Below are 19,092 nucleotides of genomic sequence, written 5' to 3'. Positions count from 1 at the left end.
TGGCGACGAAAACTACGACTTACACCGCTGGTCTGGTTGCTCCAGACTGGCCCTTGCTCCCCTGAAAAGGAGCACCCGCTCTGACCTTGCTGGTCCGAGTGAGAAGCTTGAAACGATTCCTGCGTGACTTGCTTTAGCCAAGGCCTGTTTGCTTCAATCAAGTTGCCGACACCGCCATCAGCGAGAGCCTTCGTGGGACAGCTCGTGACCAACGCCTGGACGTCCTTGACCTCTTCCGTGTCCACGTGGCTGCAGAGTCAATCTTCACGACATCGCCTGTTTGCACCCGACATCGCCTGGTTCCATCCTGGTTCCACGGTAGTCACTGGCTAGTGACTTTGAACATTGTCCCCTCTGCTTTCAGGTCTTCACCTCTTCAGATCCACCCTTGGATCCACCGGAACTCTTCACATCGAGCCGCCTGCAGCATCTTCAGCTCCAAGCACCATCGACCTGCGTGACGAAACCCGACACTACTTCGACCCTATGCACCCGCTTCCTGTGGGTGAGGTAACTCAGCAACGCCGGTGTTCCCACACTGGTACACACCTCTAGGGTCCGTGTCTAAAGTTTCATCCTCCTAGGTCACTCGGAAGGTTCCTTAATAACTAACTTTGTAACTTTTACGCACCATTGACATTGCATTGGTGTATGCGTGCACTTTAAGCACTGCACCCGAGTCCCGGGGGCCTTTCCCGACTTCATCACTGTTAGTCCTGAACAGCTCCAGCGATTCCCCAGGCCCTAGGCCTCTTCACTTTCCCCATAGTGGTTCTTATACCACTATTTTAGTATATGGTTTAGGTGGCCCCAAGGGCTCATCCATATTTGTGCAACTTTTGTATATTTAAACTGTTTTGTTTTAACGCATTTGCTTCTGTGCTCATAAAGAGTATAGGGGATATTTGTAGAAATAAACCTATATATATTTTCAATATATATCTGTGTGGTGTCCTTTCATTTGGTATTCAAGGGGATTGTGTATGGTAAAACAGCTTGCTTCACATGCCTTTACAGAGTTTAGCCTAAGACTGCTTAGTCCATGCTACCCCTAGGATAGCTTGTCTATAAGGTTGACTTTACAACCTCCACCATAAGGGTTGCTTGGCATGGTACAAGGTGATCACTAGAACTAGTGAGCATCATATACCAGGCCAACTTCTCACACTAAGGATTTTGGGGCCAGATGTACGACCATTTCATTTAGCACCTCGCATTTGGCGACACATTGTGAGTGGCAAATTGTGAGTTGCTAAATGAAATGTACAACAGTGTGTTTAACACTGTTTGGGATTCCCTATGTGGTCGCAAATGGCGAGGTTCATTAATATTAATGAGCCTCTCGCAATTTGCAAGCCCATTGGGAATGCCAGCCCTCCCAGCAATGGTGGCCTGGTGGGCTCTGCAGGCCACCATGTCTCGGACTGCTTTTAAATAAAGCAGTTTTAAAAAACAAATGCAGCCTGTTTACCATGCATTAAAAAAAAAAAAAAAGAAAATGAAATGTTTTCGTTTCATTTTCTAAGGGCAGGCAGAGGTCCTGGGACCACCGCCTGCCCTTAAAAAATAATTTTGCATGCATTTGCAAAGGGGTGAGAATGCATTACCATCTACTTGAAGTAGGTGCTAATTGTGACAGTTTTGCGTCCACAAAACATTTGTACATGGTTTTGAGACTCGCTATTTGGAAGGGAATGCCCCTTCCAAATAGCAAGTTGCAAAACCTATTTAGAGAGTCGCAAACAAATTGCGACTCGCGAAATAGGCTATGTACATGGCCCAATAGGTTTTTGCATGCGCAAACGGGTTCACGAACCTGTTCGCGCATATAAAGACAGATCGTACATCTGGCCCTTAGTATTTTATATTGAAGTAATAGCCCCTCTGTCACATGCATTTCATTTGTTTTATAGCATCTCTCATACCATTGTAGGATGTCAGAGCACTTTACGTCACACACACATATAGAGACATTGAATAATACATGTAAATCAGTGTGTATATAAAATGTTTAAAGAGTGCTTGGTCTGGAAAAGCACTACCTCAGGATTCAGAACATAACACAGTGGCTAGCATTGACTTTAACATTAAAAATGTATTTCCACCCAAATATATCTTTTTAGCAGCATCGGGATAATGAATAACTGATACTAAATATAAGTTACTAACTGGTACCATGCAGTTTGCAAGCAGCTCTTTGATGACAGTTTATAGGTCCCTCTGCTAGATTACGATTGTCACTTATGAAGTGCACAGTAACAAAATAATCTCTGTGACAAAAGCAGTAACCACGAACCTAGGCACATAAAATACTGCTTTTTAAGATGCATGTTACACGTTCTTTGCAGTAGGCACATTAACCCTCTGTGCTACATTAGTTAAATCAAAGCTGCCACTGAATAAAACTCTCCTCGCTCTCCAGCAGGTACAATAATCACTGGCATTCTCTTGACACTTTTATTGTTGCTGGAAAGCTGCTAATTATACAAGAAACGTTTCTGTGCTTTTAAAACTGTTGCCTACGGACCCCCTGGGAATGTGTCACGGACCCCTGGGGGTCCGGGGACCACAGTTTGGGAAACACTGGCCTAGGGTTAAGTTTTTATTTTTACAGGCTTGGATGATGTATAGCTCAAAAGCGGCTGCCTGGCAGTTTAAGAGCACTTACAATATATAAAAAGCTTAGAGAAACTAGGAACATGCAGTAGCAAAACCCTTATATCAATATAATAAACTTACCATCTGGAAGTATGCTTGGTTGCCAACTTTTTATTATTTTATTTAATTCTTGACCAAACGTACAGTACTGAAGATCAATAAATATATTATCCTTTCTGCCGCTGCCATGTAAAAACTACAAGGAAAACAGATATAAGTTAGGTTAACCTGTTCAGTTTCATTTGGGGATTCAATCCTAGGTCTCTGGATGAATACAAGTTAGTTTGCTGTTAACTTCTAAGTACTTTTATTGTTGCCCATGTTATGGCAATCGCAACAATTAATTCAAACAAACAATAAGGTACTTGTTTTCAAATATACATTTCTATGTCTGTCAGTATAAACAAATCATGAGTTTATAAATTGATGTCTCAATATCAATAGCCAGTCTATGAATAAGAAGATGTGCGCACCTTAGCAAGAAAGCTTTGAATGGGGTCACCCTAAATGGTCTTGGGCCTGGGTACCGTTTAATACAAAAGACAATGGTCCTTGACCATATTCATATGGAGAGAGATAAATCAGTTAGCTTTTTGTATTCAATACATTATTTATGAGCATATTAAAGAACATTCCGTCTGCTCATCATACTCCATAATTTTACTCAAAATGAATCAGACAACAGTTATTAGCAACATACCAAAAGGAAAATGCTACTTACCAGTATGCATCTGTTCTTGGCATGTAGAGCTGCAGTCCCACTGTGCATAGATGGCCACCTAGTGTTGTGCCCGGATGTTTGCAGTTTGTTTTTGTTGTAGAAAAGTCTTTGGAAGTCACAGGAAAAGGTGACTCCTCCTTTGGATCATACTGCACATGGGCATCTGCTCCATCCCCAGATTGTTTTTCGCCATTAGGGAAGTGATGGAGCTGTGCAAGAAGTAGTGATGTCCATGTGATTTTTATCTAATTAAGATAATACTGGAACAGATAAAGGCAGCCGGGGGAGGCGGGTGGGTGTGTGTAATTCTGCAGCTCTACATGCCAAGAGCAGATGCATACTGGTAAGTAGCATTTTCCGTTCGAGGTATATGAGCTGCAGATTACACACTGTGCATAGATTGTATAGCAGTACCCACCTTTAGCGGCGACTACCCGTATCTGTTGCAGTTGTTTGAAACAGCTTTTAGTACAGCCTGGCCCACAGTGGCTTGTTGTTTAGTTTGCACATCTACACAATAGTGTTTTGTGAATGTGTGCGGTGTAGATCATGTAGCTGCTTTGCATATGTCATCTAGGGGAATGTTCCCTAAGAATGCCATTGAAGCCCCTATTTTCCTTGTAGAATGGGCTTTTGGAGGAATTATTAACGTACGTTTGGCTGTCCGGTAACATGTTTGTATGCATTTAACAATCCACCTAGCTATCCCCGATTTTGATATGGGGTTGCCTTTATGTGGTGGTGAAAAAAACACAAAAAATTGTTTAGTTTTACGAAACGTTTGCGTCCTTTCGATGTAGTATAGTAATGCTCTTTTGACATCTAAGGTGTGTAGAGCTCTTTCTGCGACTGTTTGTGGCTGCGAGAAAAATACAGGCAGCTCAACAGATAGATTTAGATGGAATGGTGAAATGACTTTTGGAAGGAGTTTAGGATTAGTACGTAGAACCACTTTCTTATGATGCATTTGCAGAAAAGGTTCTTGAATGGTAAATGTTTGAGAGAAGTAATAGCTACTAGGAAAGCTACTTTCCAAGTTAGGAATTGCAATTCACATTTATGTAACGGTTCAAAGGGAGGTCCCATTAACCGTGTGAGAACAATGTTTAAGTTCCACACTGGTGAAGGTGGCGTTCTGGGAGGGATTATTCTTTTGAGTCCTTCCATGAAAGCTTTTATAGCAGGTACTCTAAAAAGAGATAGATGTTGTCTATTTCGTAAATATGCTGCAATGGCAGCAAGGTGTAATCTGATAAACGTGAAGGCTAAATTACACTTTTGAAGGTGTAATAGGTATCCTACGATGTGTTGAATAGACACATCTAAAGGATTTATGTGGTTGTTTTGACAGTATATCACAAACCGTTTCCATTTAGCAGCATAACATGCTCTAGTAGTGGGACGTCTAGCTTCTTTAATAACGTTCATACATTCTGGAGGAAGGTTGAGGTAACCAAACTCTGACTTCAGGAGCCAGATCGCTAGGTTGAGCTGAGCTGGGTCTGGGTGTCTGATCTCCCCATGGTTCTGTGTTAATAGGCGTAGAGATAGGCTTAGTTTCTGGTGTGGTACCACAGATAGTTGCAGCAGCGTGGTGTACCACGGTTGTCTGACCCAAGTTGGAGCAACTAGAATGAGTGTTAGGGAATGTTGCTGTAGCTTGCGTACCCCAAACGGAAGTAGTGGGAGAGGAGGAAAAGCGTACGCAAATTGTTCTGACCACTTCATCCATATCGCATTGCCTTTGGACAGCGGGTGTGGATACCTGGCGGCGAAGTTTGGGCATTTTGAGTTTGTGGGTGGCGCAGATGTCTATCTGAGGTTGTCCCCACATTTGAAACAACGGTTGAAGAACTTGCGGATGAAGTTCCCACTTGTGGATCTGCTGCGTCTGTCGACTTAGCAGATCTGCCATGGTGTTTTGTACTCCTGGAACGTGTTGGGCTAAGAGGAAGATCTTTAGTGGTATAGCCCATCTCCATATCTGCTGTGCTAACTGAGAGAGCTGCAGAGAGTGTGTTCCCCCTTGTTTGTTTATGTAGTACATGGCGGTCATATTGTCTGTGCAGACTAAGACAGCTTTGCCTGATACTTGTTTTTGGAATGCTTTTAGGGCTAGAAAAACAGCTAGTAACTCCAAGTGGTTGATGTGGAGTAACTTTTGTTGCGGTGTCCACCTGCCTTGCATGGTGTGATGCAGTAGGTGAGCTCCCCAGCCGGAGAGCGATGCGTCAGCTGTCATGATTATTTGAGGAACTGGCTCTAGAAACGGTCGGCCCTTTGAAAGGTTCTTGGTGCTCCACCATTGCAGAGAGCGATGAGTCTGACTGTCTACCAACACTAGGTCTGTTAATTGACCACGAGCCTGGTTCCATTGGCGTGCTAGGCACTCTTGAAGTGGACGCATTTGCAGTCTTGCGCGAGGTACTATAAATATGCAAGATGCCATCACTGCTATGAGCTGCATGAACGCTGAAAGCGAATGTTGTAGTTTGAATCTTGTTAGAAGAGTTTGTACACTTATTATCCTAGCTGGAGAGGGATAGGCTAGTGTTAGTTGGGTGTTTATTGTAGCTAGGCACTCTTGAAGTGGACGCATTTGCAGTCTTGCGCGAGGTACTATAATTATGCAGGATGCCATCATTGCTATGAGCTGCATGAACGCTGGAAGCAAATGTTGTAGTTTGAATCTTGTTAGAAGAGTTTGTACACTTATTATCCTGGCTGGAGAGGGATAGGTTAGTGTTAGTTGGGTGTTTATTGTAGCGCCGAGATATTTTTGTATGTGCGAAGTTTGAAGATGTAACTTGGTGTGATTTACTGTGAATCCCAAGTTGTGAAGCAGTTGAATGGTAGCGTGAGTGTGTTGTACACACTGGCTGTATGAGCTGGTTTTTATGAGCCAGTCGTCTAGGTATGGGAAGACGTGAATATGCTGTCTTCTTAAGTGTGCTGCTACCACTGCTAGGCATTTGGTAAACACCCTTGGTGCTCTTGTGACTCCGAATGGGAGCACTTTGAACTGGTAGTGCCACCCGTCCAGCACAAATCTGAGATATTTTCTGTGTGCTGTGTGGATAGGAATGGGAAAGTAGGCGTCCTTGAGATCTAGAGTGACAAGGAAGTCGTTTTGTGACAGGAGCGGAAGGACTTGTTGGAGTGTGACCATATGAAAATGATCCGACTGTATGTAAATGTTTAGAGGTCTGAGGTCTAGAATAGGTCTTTGAGATCCTTCCTTCTTTGGGATTAAGAAATATAGGGAGTATACTCCTTTGTCTTGCTGATGCATTGGGACTATTTCTATTGCATTTTTGTGCAGGAGGGATATCACTTCCTGCCTGAGCAGTGACAAATGTTCCTGTGACATTGGACGCTGCCTGGGTGGTATGTTTGGGGGGGGTGGATGTTAGTTCTAGACAGTAACCTGACTGAATTATTTGAAGCAACCACCTGTCTGATCGGATGTTTTCCCAGGCTGGTAAGTGTTGTTGTAGTCTTCCCCCGACAGGAGTGGAATGGGGCGGGGAAGGGGAGTCATTGGGCAGGGGTAGAGGCAGAGCGGGAGTTGTTTTTACCTCTGCCCTAATTGTTGTTACCTCTGTAACCACCCCTTTGGTAGCCCCTACTATAGGTGGATTGTGTGGGGTTTTGTACGAGGTGGAAGGTGTGTCTGAAGAGTATCCCGAAATGAACGTCTGGGAGCCTGCAGAAAAAACTAATCTGGGGATGGAGCCTATGCCCATGCGCAGTATGATCCAAAGGAGGAGTTACCTGTCCTGTGACTTCCAAAGACTTTTCTACAACAAAAACAAACTGCAAACATCCGGGCCCAACACTAGGTGGCCATCTATGCACAGTGTGTAATCTGCAGCTCATATGCCTCAACCACTCTATTTCACCATGCATTTTATTTTCATGTCAACGGGTGAGACAATTCAATTGTTAAACACTCTGCATAAGGTATTTACACATTTAAGGTTGCTCCAAAAGGGGAACGTACGTAAATAAGGGTGCTCAGATGTGCAGTGGTGAGAGAAGAAAAATCGTGGAAGTGACACAGGGAAACAATAAGTATGAATAAAAAGGGGTTGTGAATCACCGTCCTTGGCGGCCACAATCTTAGTAGGATACTTCTAATTACAATTTTTTCATGGAATAAGATTCACATGTGGCACGTATAGATAAGGATTAAGAGTCCAGGTCCTTAATAAAAAGGGGGCGTCGACGTATCAACCCGTCTTGCGGCCAGGTTAGACCATGGCCATGCGGGTCTTCATCAGGACAGGGTGGGGCAACCATAGATACGGTGGGGGGCCTCCGTAGTGCCCCCCCTCTACGTTGGTGGGGTTCATTCAATGCCAATACTAAAATAAACAGGTCCGCATTCTCCTGTGGGCGTATGGAAATTCACTGCGGGCGGTACCGGGACGCGGAGCGGTTGGAATTAATTTCCCCAGCGAGGACGGCTTAAATAATACGAACCATCCTCGCACCAAATCAAGTCTGGCGGAGCTCCATAATAGATTCACTCTACCAGTTTCAACGCGACTTTTGCCCCAATTTCCATATGGCCACAGGAGCATGTGGACCTGTTTATTTTACATTCATATGGAGGTGTACTAAACTTCTGAGGCAAATCTATGACAAGCTATAATATGATAATAGCTCTTATACTAGACATGTAGCTAGGTTTTATCCAATGGGATTTTGGTGAAGGATTATGCGCTCTCTTTCATAATCATCCCATTAAAGATATCAAAGCTGGCAGTATTATTGCCGCCTCCTGCACATGGTTGCAATTAGGAACATGGTTGTCTATGACTCCATCTTTAGGATCCCCTGTTGAATTAATAGTATGTGTGTACATGTTTTTGTAAATATCCACAAGAAATATGTTCCAAACATTAAATGTATGCACGGTAGCATCATGCTGACAAAGACGTATTTTTCTGTCAATTAAGTTGAAGCTCCAAACAAGGATATAATCCTTCAGTACAGTTACTTCATTTTTAGTTTCTACTTTTTTAAGTGATCTATTCATGAAGTGGCTTACGTTCAAAAATGTATCAGGTGTCTCTTATATGTCCCACTCATACTGAAATAGAAAAAGTGGCATAAATTATCTGCAGAGTCATTTTTATTGCTTTGAAGCATGAGCTGGCAATGGAACCATTTTGTTAACTTACCTAATGCCACAAGGTTTGCTATCAGATAGAAGTTCTATTGTGGTGATCGCTCCCTTCGCATCATAGTGACCTCCTGAGCACTGATGAATATGGTCCCAGACTCCTCATATTGCTGGACCTCTGAGCTGCCTTCCACAGTTGGCCATCCAACAGTCATCCACACCCAGGAGTCTCCAAAGGAATTCACTCGCATGGGCGCAATCAGGTCCCATAAGATCCCTATACTTGTGGTGTCCCTAAGGGTTCCATGCAGTCTCCTGTCATTTTCAGACTCTTCATGTAGCACCATGGGGCTATATTCACATATCAGCATCAAAATTCACTAGACTTCTAAAAGTCACTTCTGCTCCAGTCATCCAATGTTTCCCACATTACCTGCAACTGATTTCAGATCAGGATGTCTGACGCCTACCTGAAGCTAAACCCAATTATTCATCTTATTTGAAAAGAACAAGGAAGAACCAGTACAAACCTGGGCCAATGACACAAACCTTGATGGCTTCTAATCCCCCAGGTTTTACTGAATACGCCCAACACACTTGGATGCATCTTGGACATCAACCTCACCCTCAAGGAAAACATTGCCAAAAAACGATAGCCTGGTTCCAGCTCTCTTTTTCAAGTTCAAAATGAGTTTATTGAAATAAAGGAATATGTTGATACATAGAATACAATAGCAATAAAGTTAAAGTAGAGTAAAACAGTTTTCTCCAACCATAAAGTGACTTCTGAACTGTTGTTTAAGCCCTAGTAATTTTGCATCTGGCTGGTGGAAACACCCTGCTACCTGGCCTTCAGGACTTCACAAAGGCACCACGCCAAGGCATCCTGCAAGCAGCAGCACACCTCATTCAGGGCCGGCAAAATATGATCACATGATCCCCATCTTGATGGAACTCCATTGGCTATCCGTCAGTACACACCATCTTCAAAACTAAATTAGTTACTTACCTGTAAGAATAGCTTTGCAGCATAGACTCTTCTAGATTAACATGCTGTGCAGATTCCGCCATCTAGAGGTTGGAGTTGGAAAGTGCTTTGCTTTTTAAAAAAAAACCCAAAAAAACATTTTGCTGGGTGGTTGTGAAACCCGATACTCTGGATCAGGCTACAACCCCTTTCACATGTGTGCAAGCTCTCCGATTTTTTTCTTCCCTTTTTTGCCTTTCGATTGCGTCTGCTAGCTGAATATGTTTAATATTTTTTTAATGTGTTTATTGAGCTGAGAGTGCGAGGACACTTGTTGACCTTTTAAAAGGTGATTTATTTGTAATTTCCTTTGTTTTCCAAGCTATACTTGCTGTGTGTTTTTACATACGTTACAGTATATATTTTTTGGCTTAGTATGAAACGCATAGTAACTTGTGTTATGCTTTTTTGTTTTTTTTACAATATTGCACTTTATTTGTGTGTGCGCACGCGCGCTATGCTATGTAGGTTGCTTGGAGTGGCATTAAAAAAAAAAAAGTCCACATGCTGTTATAATAGGACAGATGTAGCACATTTGGTATGGTTTCGTTTTTATATAGTACGTATGTACTATTGCGAGAGGAGACGTGTAGCATTTTTGCTATTTGTTAGTCCTTAAAGTACCTATGTACTATGTTTATTTAGGAGTCCTTTCCTCTTTTTTGTAATTATTTTATTGATTGTTAATTTCTACTCCTTCACAGGGGAGGGTCGTATGAGAATCTAGAAGAGTCTATGCTGCAAAACTATTCTTAGAGGTAAGTAACTAGTTTTGTTTTGCAGCATCGGTTTTATAGCTGTATTTAGCGACAGTGGCGGCTGGCGAGTCTTGAAAGTTGTGTGGCGTAATAGTATGTGATGAGTGGCTTGTAGAGAGCCAGCGTATAGAGCGAGCCCAAAGGCCACATAGGGTTTCGGGGAGGGAGTTCTACCCGATAAAATGTTGAAAAAAAAGCGGGAAATGGTGCATTTTCATGCATATTTGAGAAAGCAATAAGGTTAATAAAGCAATTGTTCAATTCTAGTTTTAACACACGTTAGTTACCTTCGGTAACGATACATCTGTAAGAAACAGTAGTTAGTGTTAGATTCCTTACCTTAGACTATCCCCAGGCATCAGACTGGATCCGGAAAGTTTTTGTCAGCAGTAACCCTGCGTGTTGGTAGGTGTTGTCTGCAGCTCCGCGTCCATCGTCGTGATGACGTTGTCGGAGTACTTAGACGCCGCACTCGCGCACTGACATCATTTCTGTACATAACTTTCCACGCCAGGAACGCAGAGCCATGCAAGAAACCAACACTGGTGCCATGAAACTAGGGCCCTCAAAGGGAGATACCTTAACCCTAGATATCGGTTCGCAGAACGGGGAGGATGGGTGGGGCAGTAAGGAATCAAACACAAACTACTGTTTCTTACAGATATATTGTTACAGAAGGTAAGTAACTTGTGCATCTGAAAGAAACAGGTTAGTGTTAGATTCCTTACCTTAGATTAGATACCCTAGCAATACCAACCCCGGTGGTGGGTCCGTGAACCAAGATCACACAGGAAGTCCTGGAGAACGGAACGGCCAAAGAAGCCATCTCTCCGGACTTGGCTGTCCAGGCAGTAGTGCTTAGCGAATGTGTGCAGCTAAGCCCACGTAGCTGCCTGACAGATGTCCTGCAAGGGGACTCCCCGACCCAGGGCAGTAGTAGCCGCCGTGGCCCGAGTGGAATGGGCGCGCAGCCCCACAGGAGGCTCCTTTTTCGCCAAGGAATAACAGACCTTGATGCCCAAAACAACCCACCGAGAGATGGTCCGCTTGTGCACCGCCCGTCCCTTCTTAGCGCCGACGTAACCAACAAAGAGCTGGTCGTCTACCCGGAACTGGCGTGTGTCGTCTAGATAAAAAGAGAGCGCACGTTTTGGGTCCAGATGGTGGAGCCTCTTTTCCTCTTTCGAGGGATGTGGAGGCGGAAAGAAGGTGGGCAAGGTGATGGACTGCCCGATGTGAAAGGCCGTAACCACCTTGGGCAGGAAAGAAGGACGAGTCCTCAGAACAACTTTGTCCGGATGGACAGAGAGGAAAGGAGGCTTAGAAGACAGAGCCTGGAGCTCACTCACTTTTCTGGCCTTGATGATGCCAACCAGGAAAGCAGTTTTAAGCATCAGAAGACGAATAGGACAATTATGAAGTGGCTCAAAGGGAGCGCACATCAGATAAGTAAGTACGAAGTTCAAGTCCCACTGAGGCATCACAAAAGGAACAGGAAGGAACATGTGTGTGATGCCTTTCAAGAATCTATTTACAACAGGGGACTTAAAAAGAGAAGGCTGATCAGGAAGCCTTAAGAAGGCAGAAATGGCCAAGAGATAGCCTGTGATAGTGCCCAGAGCAGAACCCTGCTGGGCAAGAGAAAGAAGGAAGAGGAGAACCTCTGAAAGAGGGGCAGAAAGTGGATCCTCAGCCTTTGCTGTGCACCATGCCACAAATCTGTTCCACCTGCTGGCGTATACCGTTTTTGTGGAGGGACGCCTGGCTGCCAGAATCCCATCACAGACTTCAGGAGGCAAGTCAAATGGCCTCAACTGTTGCCGCTCAATCTCCACGCAAGAAGGTGGAGACTGGACAGGTTCGGTGGAGGACCGTCCCCTGTTGCTGCGACAGAAGGTCCTCCTGAAGAGGCAGACAAATCGGGGGATCGACTGACATACTGAGTAGCTCGAGATACCAGTATCTTCATGCCCAGTCCGGAGCCCCAAGGATGACTTGAGCCCGGTCGCGTCAGATCTTTTTCAGCACTCTGGGCAGAAGTGGTATAGGCGGAAAGGAGTACAATAGACCGCAGCTCCACTCGCGACAAAAGGCGTCGCCGAGCGAGTGCCGCTTTGGAAATTCCAACGCGCAGAACTGATCTAACCAAGGCTCTTTCCACTGCTGAAAGAGACCTTGCGCCATGTCAGAGTACAGACTCCATTCGTGATCCATCATGCACCGGCGGCGGAGTTGATCCGCCCTGGTGTTCAGGGAACCTGCCAGGTGTTGAACCACCAGGGCGACGCCCTGCTGTTCCAGCCATGTCCAGAGGCGCAGAGCCTCCTGACAAAGGGTCCACAACCCCACCCCGCCCTGTTTGTTGCAGTACCACGTGGCGGTGGTGTTGCCCGTGTACACCTGCACTACACTTCTTCGGACAGAGGGAAGGAATGCCTTCAGTGCAAGTCGGATCGCCCAGAGCTCCAGAAGGTTGATATGGAGCCGGGACTCCACCGGAGACCAGAGGCCTCTGATCTCCGCCTCTCCCATGTGGCTTCCATCCCCCCCTCCCCATCCCAGGAGGGACGCATCCATCACTACCGTGTGCTCCAGTTGGGGTAGGGAGAATGATCTGCCACTTCAGGCCCCACTCAGAGACCGCTTCCGCCACCTGGCGTGATACACCAGCAGGATGCAGGAGGCCATCAGCCCCAGGAGCCTCAGCGTCAGCCTGATTGAAATTCGGGATAAAGGCTGAAATATCGGAATCAGAGCCTGAATATCCCGAACCTGCTGCTTGGGAGGATAAACCCAAAACTGCCCTGAGTCCAATACCGCTCCGATAAAGAGGAGCTTCTGAGAGGGGCACAGGTGTGACTTCGGCACGTTGATGGAGAACCCCAGCGAGTGCAGGAGATCGGCCGTAGTCTGGAGGTGGGAGACAACTGTCTGGGGCGAGCTAGCTTTCAACAACCAGTCGTCAAGATAGGGGAAGACTGGAACCCCTGATCTGAGCAGATGAGCTGCGACCACCGGCATCACTTTCGTGAACACCCCAGGGGCACTGGTGAGGCCGAAGGGGAGCACGGTAAACTGAAAGTGCTCATGGCCTACCGTGAACCGCAGGAAGTGTCGGTGGGCCGGCAGGATGGAGATGTGGAAATATGCGTCCTGCAAGTCCAAAGCTACCATCCAGTCTCCAGGGTCTAGGGCAGCCAGGACGTGAGCTACAATCAGCATCTTGAACTTCTCTTTGCGGAGGAAGCTGTTGACGCTCCGGAGGTCCAAGATAGGGCACAGGCCCCCTTTTCCCTTCTTGGGGCTCGATGGCCCCCTTGGCCAAGAGGGCCATAACTAACTAATGCCGAAGCTGCAAGTGATCCCCGACATGCGGTGGTACAGCGGTGGCACAGCTGGAGGGGTCGCCTCAAAGGGGAGGGAGTAGCCCCTTTGGACGATTTGTAGCACCCACCTGTCCAAAGTGATGGTACGCCAGTGGAGGAGGTGATGGCGAACCCTGTCCCCCACTGGTGTCGATTGGGCCTGAAAGCTCGGACTAGGAAGGCTTTGAGGCAGATGCTGCGGGAGTGGATGTGGATGTGGACTGACCGGGCCTCTGTCCCCTTGCACTGCCACGGCGGTTACCACATCCGTGACCGCGTTGTGGTTGGTTCTGCGGCCTGTGGCTGGAGGAACGTGTGGGGGCGCCCCTTCGTTGGCCAGGGGCGAAAAGCAGAAGGCTGCTGGTGCTGGCCAGACAGGCCCAGGGACTTGGCCGTAGTCCTTGAAACGCTCAAGCGTACTGTCTGCTTTGTCGCCGAAAAGGCGACGGCCATCGAAGGGCATGTCCATAAGCGTGGACTGGACATCCCCCGAAAAATTGGCAGACCTCAGACAGGCGTGGTGACGGATCGCCACCGTCGTGGAAATCGTTCTGCCCAGCGAGTCCGTGGTATCAAGACCACATCTGATGGAATAAAGTGCTGCTTCCCGCCCCTCAGCAAGAGCTTGGGCGAGCCGTGTCTGGTCCTCCTCAGGACACTGGGGCAGCACGTCCGCAACGGTGTCCCACAAAGAGTGGGTGTGACGGCCCAAAAGGCAAGCGGTGTTGATATACCGCAACCCCAGACTAAGTGAGGAGAACATTTTCTTCCCAAACCGGTCAAACCTTTTGGATCCCCGATCTGGAGGGGCAGTCGGGAATGCGGTCTGGGGCGTTGAGGCCTGGATCACCACAGGGGGCACCGTGGAGGGCTTGGACCAGATGCCCATCAGAACGTTTGTGAGGGCCTCATTGAACAGCAGCAGAGGTTCCGAAGAGCTTACTGGCGGCTGAAGCACCTCGATGAGGAGATTAGTCCTCACGGGCGCAGCAGGGAGCTCAAGAGACAAGGCCTTGGCTGCCCTAAGCAACACCACACCATAGGTAGCAAAATGAAGCCAGTGTCAGGCGAAGTGTCAAGGCCACTGGCACCCCCCAGCTCGTCTGCCCAGTCCTGACTCAACTGGCACTGCTGTGCTAGAGGGTCCTCAGACCCCTCCCAGTCCTCCCCTTCATCAGTGTCCTGATAAACAGGCAGAAATGATGGAGCCGGGTCAGAGATGAATTGCTCATCCACCGATGCCGCCGCTCCAATGCTAGACCCTGACTGAAACCGGCCGCCGGGTGTGACACAATCAGGGTCGGTGCCAGTGGAGGAGTCGTGAGGTCAACTGGCGTCGACCGGGATCCAGGCCTGGATCCCCCGGGGCCCTGCGACGTCGGGACCGAAGTCGACGACGGCACCAGGGTCGAAGCCGCCGGCTCGCTAAGGCCCCTTGTCGGGTCTGCGGTGCCCGAAGGCAAGCCGGCAGGCCTTGACGGAGGGAAGTGAGTCTTCATGGCCATGAGGAAATCACGTACCTCCTCTGGCGTCGCATGCAGTCCAGGGACCGAACGCGACGCCTGCGTATCAGCCGAGTCGCGCGACCGGCGAGCAATGTTCCCTCTAATTTTTTTTTCCCTGTGTGCGGAAGTGTAAGGTCTCTGTGCACTGCAACCAAGACTATGTGCGCCAGTACCCAGACCGTGCGTGGGGGTGCAGCACCAAATATCATTCCAAACTTTTGCTTAAAGAAGTGAACAGAGAGTGCATTTCCACACATGCAGCGCCAAATGAGTGGTCTGAAAGCAGGTTTCCAAATTAGATACATATGCCATAACATGAATTGGTTACACATTTGCACTTTCATTACATTTAAATTATGAAATTTTAAAATTGGACCATATTTGCATACATTTTCTTTCAACAGCAATAGTTCTATATACTTTTAGTAGCAGATCTCAGTGAACTACTGTTGACCGAATGTCCAGAATGTGAACATTTGGCTTCTAGTGCCCTATGGACCACAGTTCCCAGAATCCCTAGTCCAGAAATCCTCCGCCTAGAGCTAAATTCACGGGCTCAGAGATTGCCTTTGGTACAATTAACATCCTTTTTGTGCTATAGCAGCTGGTCTAAACAAAGCAATGCACCCCCTTCTTGGAAATAAAACTACAGAAAGGTGTGTTTTATAAAGAAACAACCTGCTGCGTGCTTGTTAGTAAGTGAAAACATCTCTGATGGGGAACTGGGGCTGGTATCACAGAACGTTCTTCTAACCCATGCTCCAGAGTTAGTGTTTGGTTACTTAAGCATTGCGATTGACATCTTTCCTCTCGCTCTCTCTTTGAACCACCACGGACTGCCTGATTTTCTCTCGTAGAAGCTAGTGTATTTGTCCTTTTACCCTCTCCTTGCCAGTTTATCTGCAGAGGGCTGGATCCTAGGTTGACCAAAAACATTTGACTAAATGCAACTATTATTAGTCTGTCTTGGGGAATAGCTATTGGCTATAAGTAAACTAAATATTCCCAATTAACTGCATGCCTATTAAACCATGTTTAGCTGAGTGAGCACAAGCACTTTAGCACTGGTTAGCAGTGGCAAACTGCAGAGTCCTAAGGCCAACAAAAGCAAAAATCCAGTACAAATTGAGGGTAAGTAGGAAAACATTGTGAGGAAGGCCAACCTAAGGTGGACAGGTGTAAAATGCAGTAATTCACAAAACCTTGGCAAAATCCCCCAGGTTGTAGAATTGTATCCATTTTTCCATTGACAATAGTAATGATCAACCCTGTTACTATCAAGTTTTATGAAATCTATATTTGATGTTTTGTAACAAAATTTTCATTGAAAAATATTTCATCAACTGAGATGAGGGAGCCTGCTGCTGTACCCAGGCACTCAGTGTCCCATATTGCCTTGCTGCACAGATGAAAGGAGGAGGGGCCACATCTGATTCCCCCATGCTGCACGCTTTCCTCCTCCTGCAGCACGGGACATGCACGGGCCACACTAGTGCAAAGGGCCGACCTGCCCTGCACCCGTCAGCACCAGAAAGAGCCAGGGCAAGACCACCCCACTTGGCTCTATCATCAGACATCTACTGTTGTTCTTGGAAAGAGTGTTTAGTATCCTTTGGGTTTAGTTCTATTATAGCATATGTCTGATGGCGGCTCAGGCCAGTAATGAACCATCCCAGCTCTTTTCATGCTTTGAACGGGTAGAGGTGAAGGACGTGATGGCTATCTTAAAATCACTAAAATCAGGGTCACCAGCGGATCCCTGCCCAGCGAGGGTTTTAAGTGGGGTGGCGCAAATCATCGCTCCTTTTGTGGGGTCCTTGGTCAACGAATCCCTGACGTCAGGTGTGATGCCCCTCCAATGGAAACAAGCAAAACTTCTCCCTTTGATCAAGAAACCGATGGCAGACCCTCTGCTTCCATCTAATTACCACCCAATTTCCCTTCTCCCAGCACTAGCCAAGGTTTGTGAGAAGGTAGCTTTTAGATAGCTAGAAAAATTTGTGGAGTCCTTGGGTGCCTTGCATCCCGCACAATCCGGCTTCCGAACATCTTTCAGCACTGAGACGGCGCTTGTAGAGATCACCGAGGCCATTAGAGAATGTCTGGATAGGGGTGGCAGAGCGGCACTGTTTTTATTGGACCTCTCTGCCGCGTTCGATACGGTACTCCATCTTCAGCTGCTCTCCAGGCTGTCGGATATAGGCATCACGGGCGCTGCTCTATGCTGGGTCGAATCATTTCTTAATGACCGTTTCCAGCAAGTATGGATGCTGCCCTTCCACTCCTCAGATAACAAAGTAGAAACAAGGGTCCCGCAGGGGTCGACTTTGAGCCCCTTGCTTTTCAATGTTTATCTGACCCCCCCTTATCTACTTAGCAGAGAGTTTGGGTGCCAAAATTATGGCCTACGCCGATGACACCTAACTCCTCTTTACCTGGAAAGGCAGTGACCTACGCACTGATGAAGCCCAACATTGTCTGTCCTCAATATTTGCTTGGCTTGCCCAGGCCAGCCTCAAATGCAATGAGGATAAATCGAAAATACTCTTCTATGGCCGATTTCCGGTGGCCTTTAATGAATCACTATGGCCTAAAGGATTCCCCTGCCCCAATGGGGATTGTAGGGTAGCAAAGAACCTTGGAATTTGGTTTGGGGCTGACTTATGCTTCCGCGAGCAAATTACGAGACTGGCGGGTTCATGTTTCGGTACCCTAACAACCACAAGGAAGTTTTTTCCCCTTCTACCCCAAGCTGCCAAGGAGGCAGTAGCCAGGGCGCTGATACTCTCGCGCCTGGACTACGCCAATGCCCTTTACATCGGCTCTCCTGGCTTTCTCCTGGCCAAACTCCAAGTGGTTCAAAATGCGGCAGTTCGGCTCCTCTTTGACATCCCCAGGAGACGAAGTGTCCGCAAACAGCTTCGTGATCTTCATTGGGTCCCGGTGGCTCAAAGAGTGCGATTCAAGGCGTTGGTACTGACTCACAAAGCCCTACATGGCCCGTGTCCATCTTATCTGAGGGCCAGATTTACATTCTACCAACCGACGCGCCAACTCCGCTCGGCGACCCTTAGATGCCTGGTGGTCCCCAGATTTAGGAAATCACATCAAGGTGGTCAGTCTCTGGCTGTTAGAGCTGCCACCTTGTGGAACGACCTACCAGACCTATTAAGACATACCGCTGAGCTGGCCATCTTTAAAAAAACTCTTAAAAACACACCTGTTTCAACAAGTAGTTTAATTCCTCAGCTCTATTTGCCATTGTTTCTCCCACGCGCCAGGACAGTCTTGACTAACAGTGCTTGCTACAAATCCAGTTATAACATGGCCCGTCTGACAAGAGGTTCATGCACCCTCTGAATCAAGAGGAGAGACTGCTGGGTGCTTCTGGGTGTGCGTGGACCAATGATCTGTTGCTGTGCAGTATCCCTCGACCCAGACCCTTTTCCTCATGGCCTTTTATCAGACTAATCCTTGTTCTTCAGCCTGTTGGTTTGGACAAGAGCAATTATAAGGTGTACTCCAGACACTTGGTCCTTTGCAGTTGGTCCCCTATTTAATTGAAGTTAAATGAACCAGGGTGTTGCTGTATGGCTGTGGATTTTTCCACTTGCATCACTTGAGGGAGTACAGTAACAATTGTGCCGGGAGGTGCCAGCGCTGAGAATGGGATTGAAGTTATCCCTAACATCATGCCCACAGCACGGTGGTCAACCTGTGGCACAGGCCAGTTGTACCATTTCTATCATTTGAGGGAGACTCTGGGCCCCAGTGACACTTGCGTTATGAGGCGCCAATACTGAGGAGGGGATGGTGTTCTCCCTTACAATGTGCTTACAGCACCACCAATTTGTGGTGCCAAAAGTGGCCTAATAAATTTTTGTCTGCCTTATAAATCTCCCCCCGTAAAGCCGGCCAGCCTGGGGG

The 19,092-nt window shown here is 47.1% G+C and overlaps 1 protein-coding gene across 1 annotated transcript in view; it reads right to left on the bottom strand.

The window, feature by feature from the left end:
- The window catches only part of ZMYM2 (zinc finger MYM-type containing 2), an 893,704-nt gene that overhangs the window by 62,283 nt on the left and 812,329 nt on the right, over nt 1–19,092 (bottom strand). The window contains exon 21 of the mRNA XM_078658875.1: nt 2,740–2,854. Within this exon, the coding sequence (XP_078515001.1) occupies nt 2,740–2,854 (115 nt within the window). The remainder of the gene's footprint in view (nt 1–2,739; nt 2,855–19,092) is intronic.

The sequence above is a fragment of the Lissotriton helveticus genome, chromosome 8, assembly GCF_964261635.1.
Source record: "Lissotriton helveticus chromosome 8, aLisHel1.1, whole genome shotgun sequence".
In the NCBI taxonomy this organism is placed as follows: Eukaryota; Metazoa; Chordata; class Amphibia; order Caudata; family Salamandridae; genus Lissotriton; species Lissotriton helveticus.
Note: the sequence above shows the minus strand (reverse complement) of the source record. Positions and strands in the feature narration are given on the sequence as shown.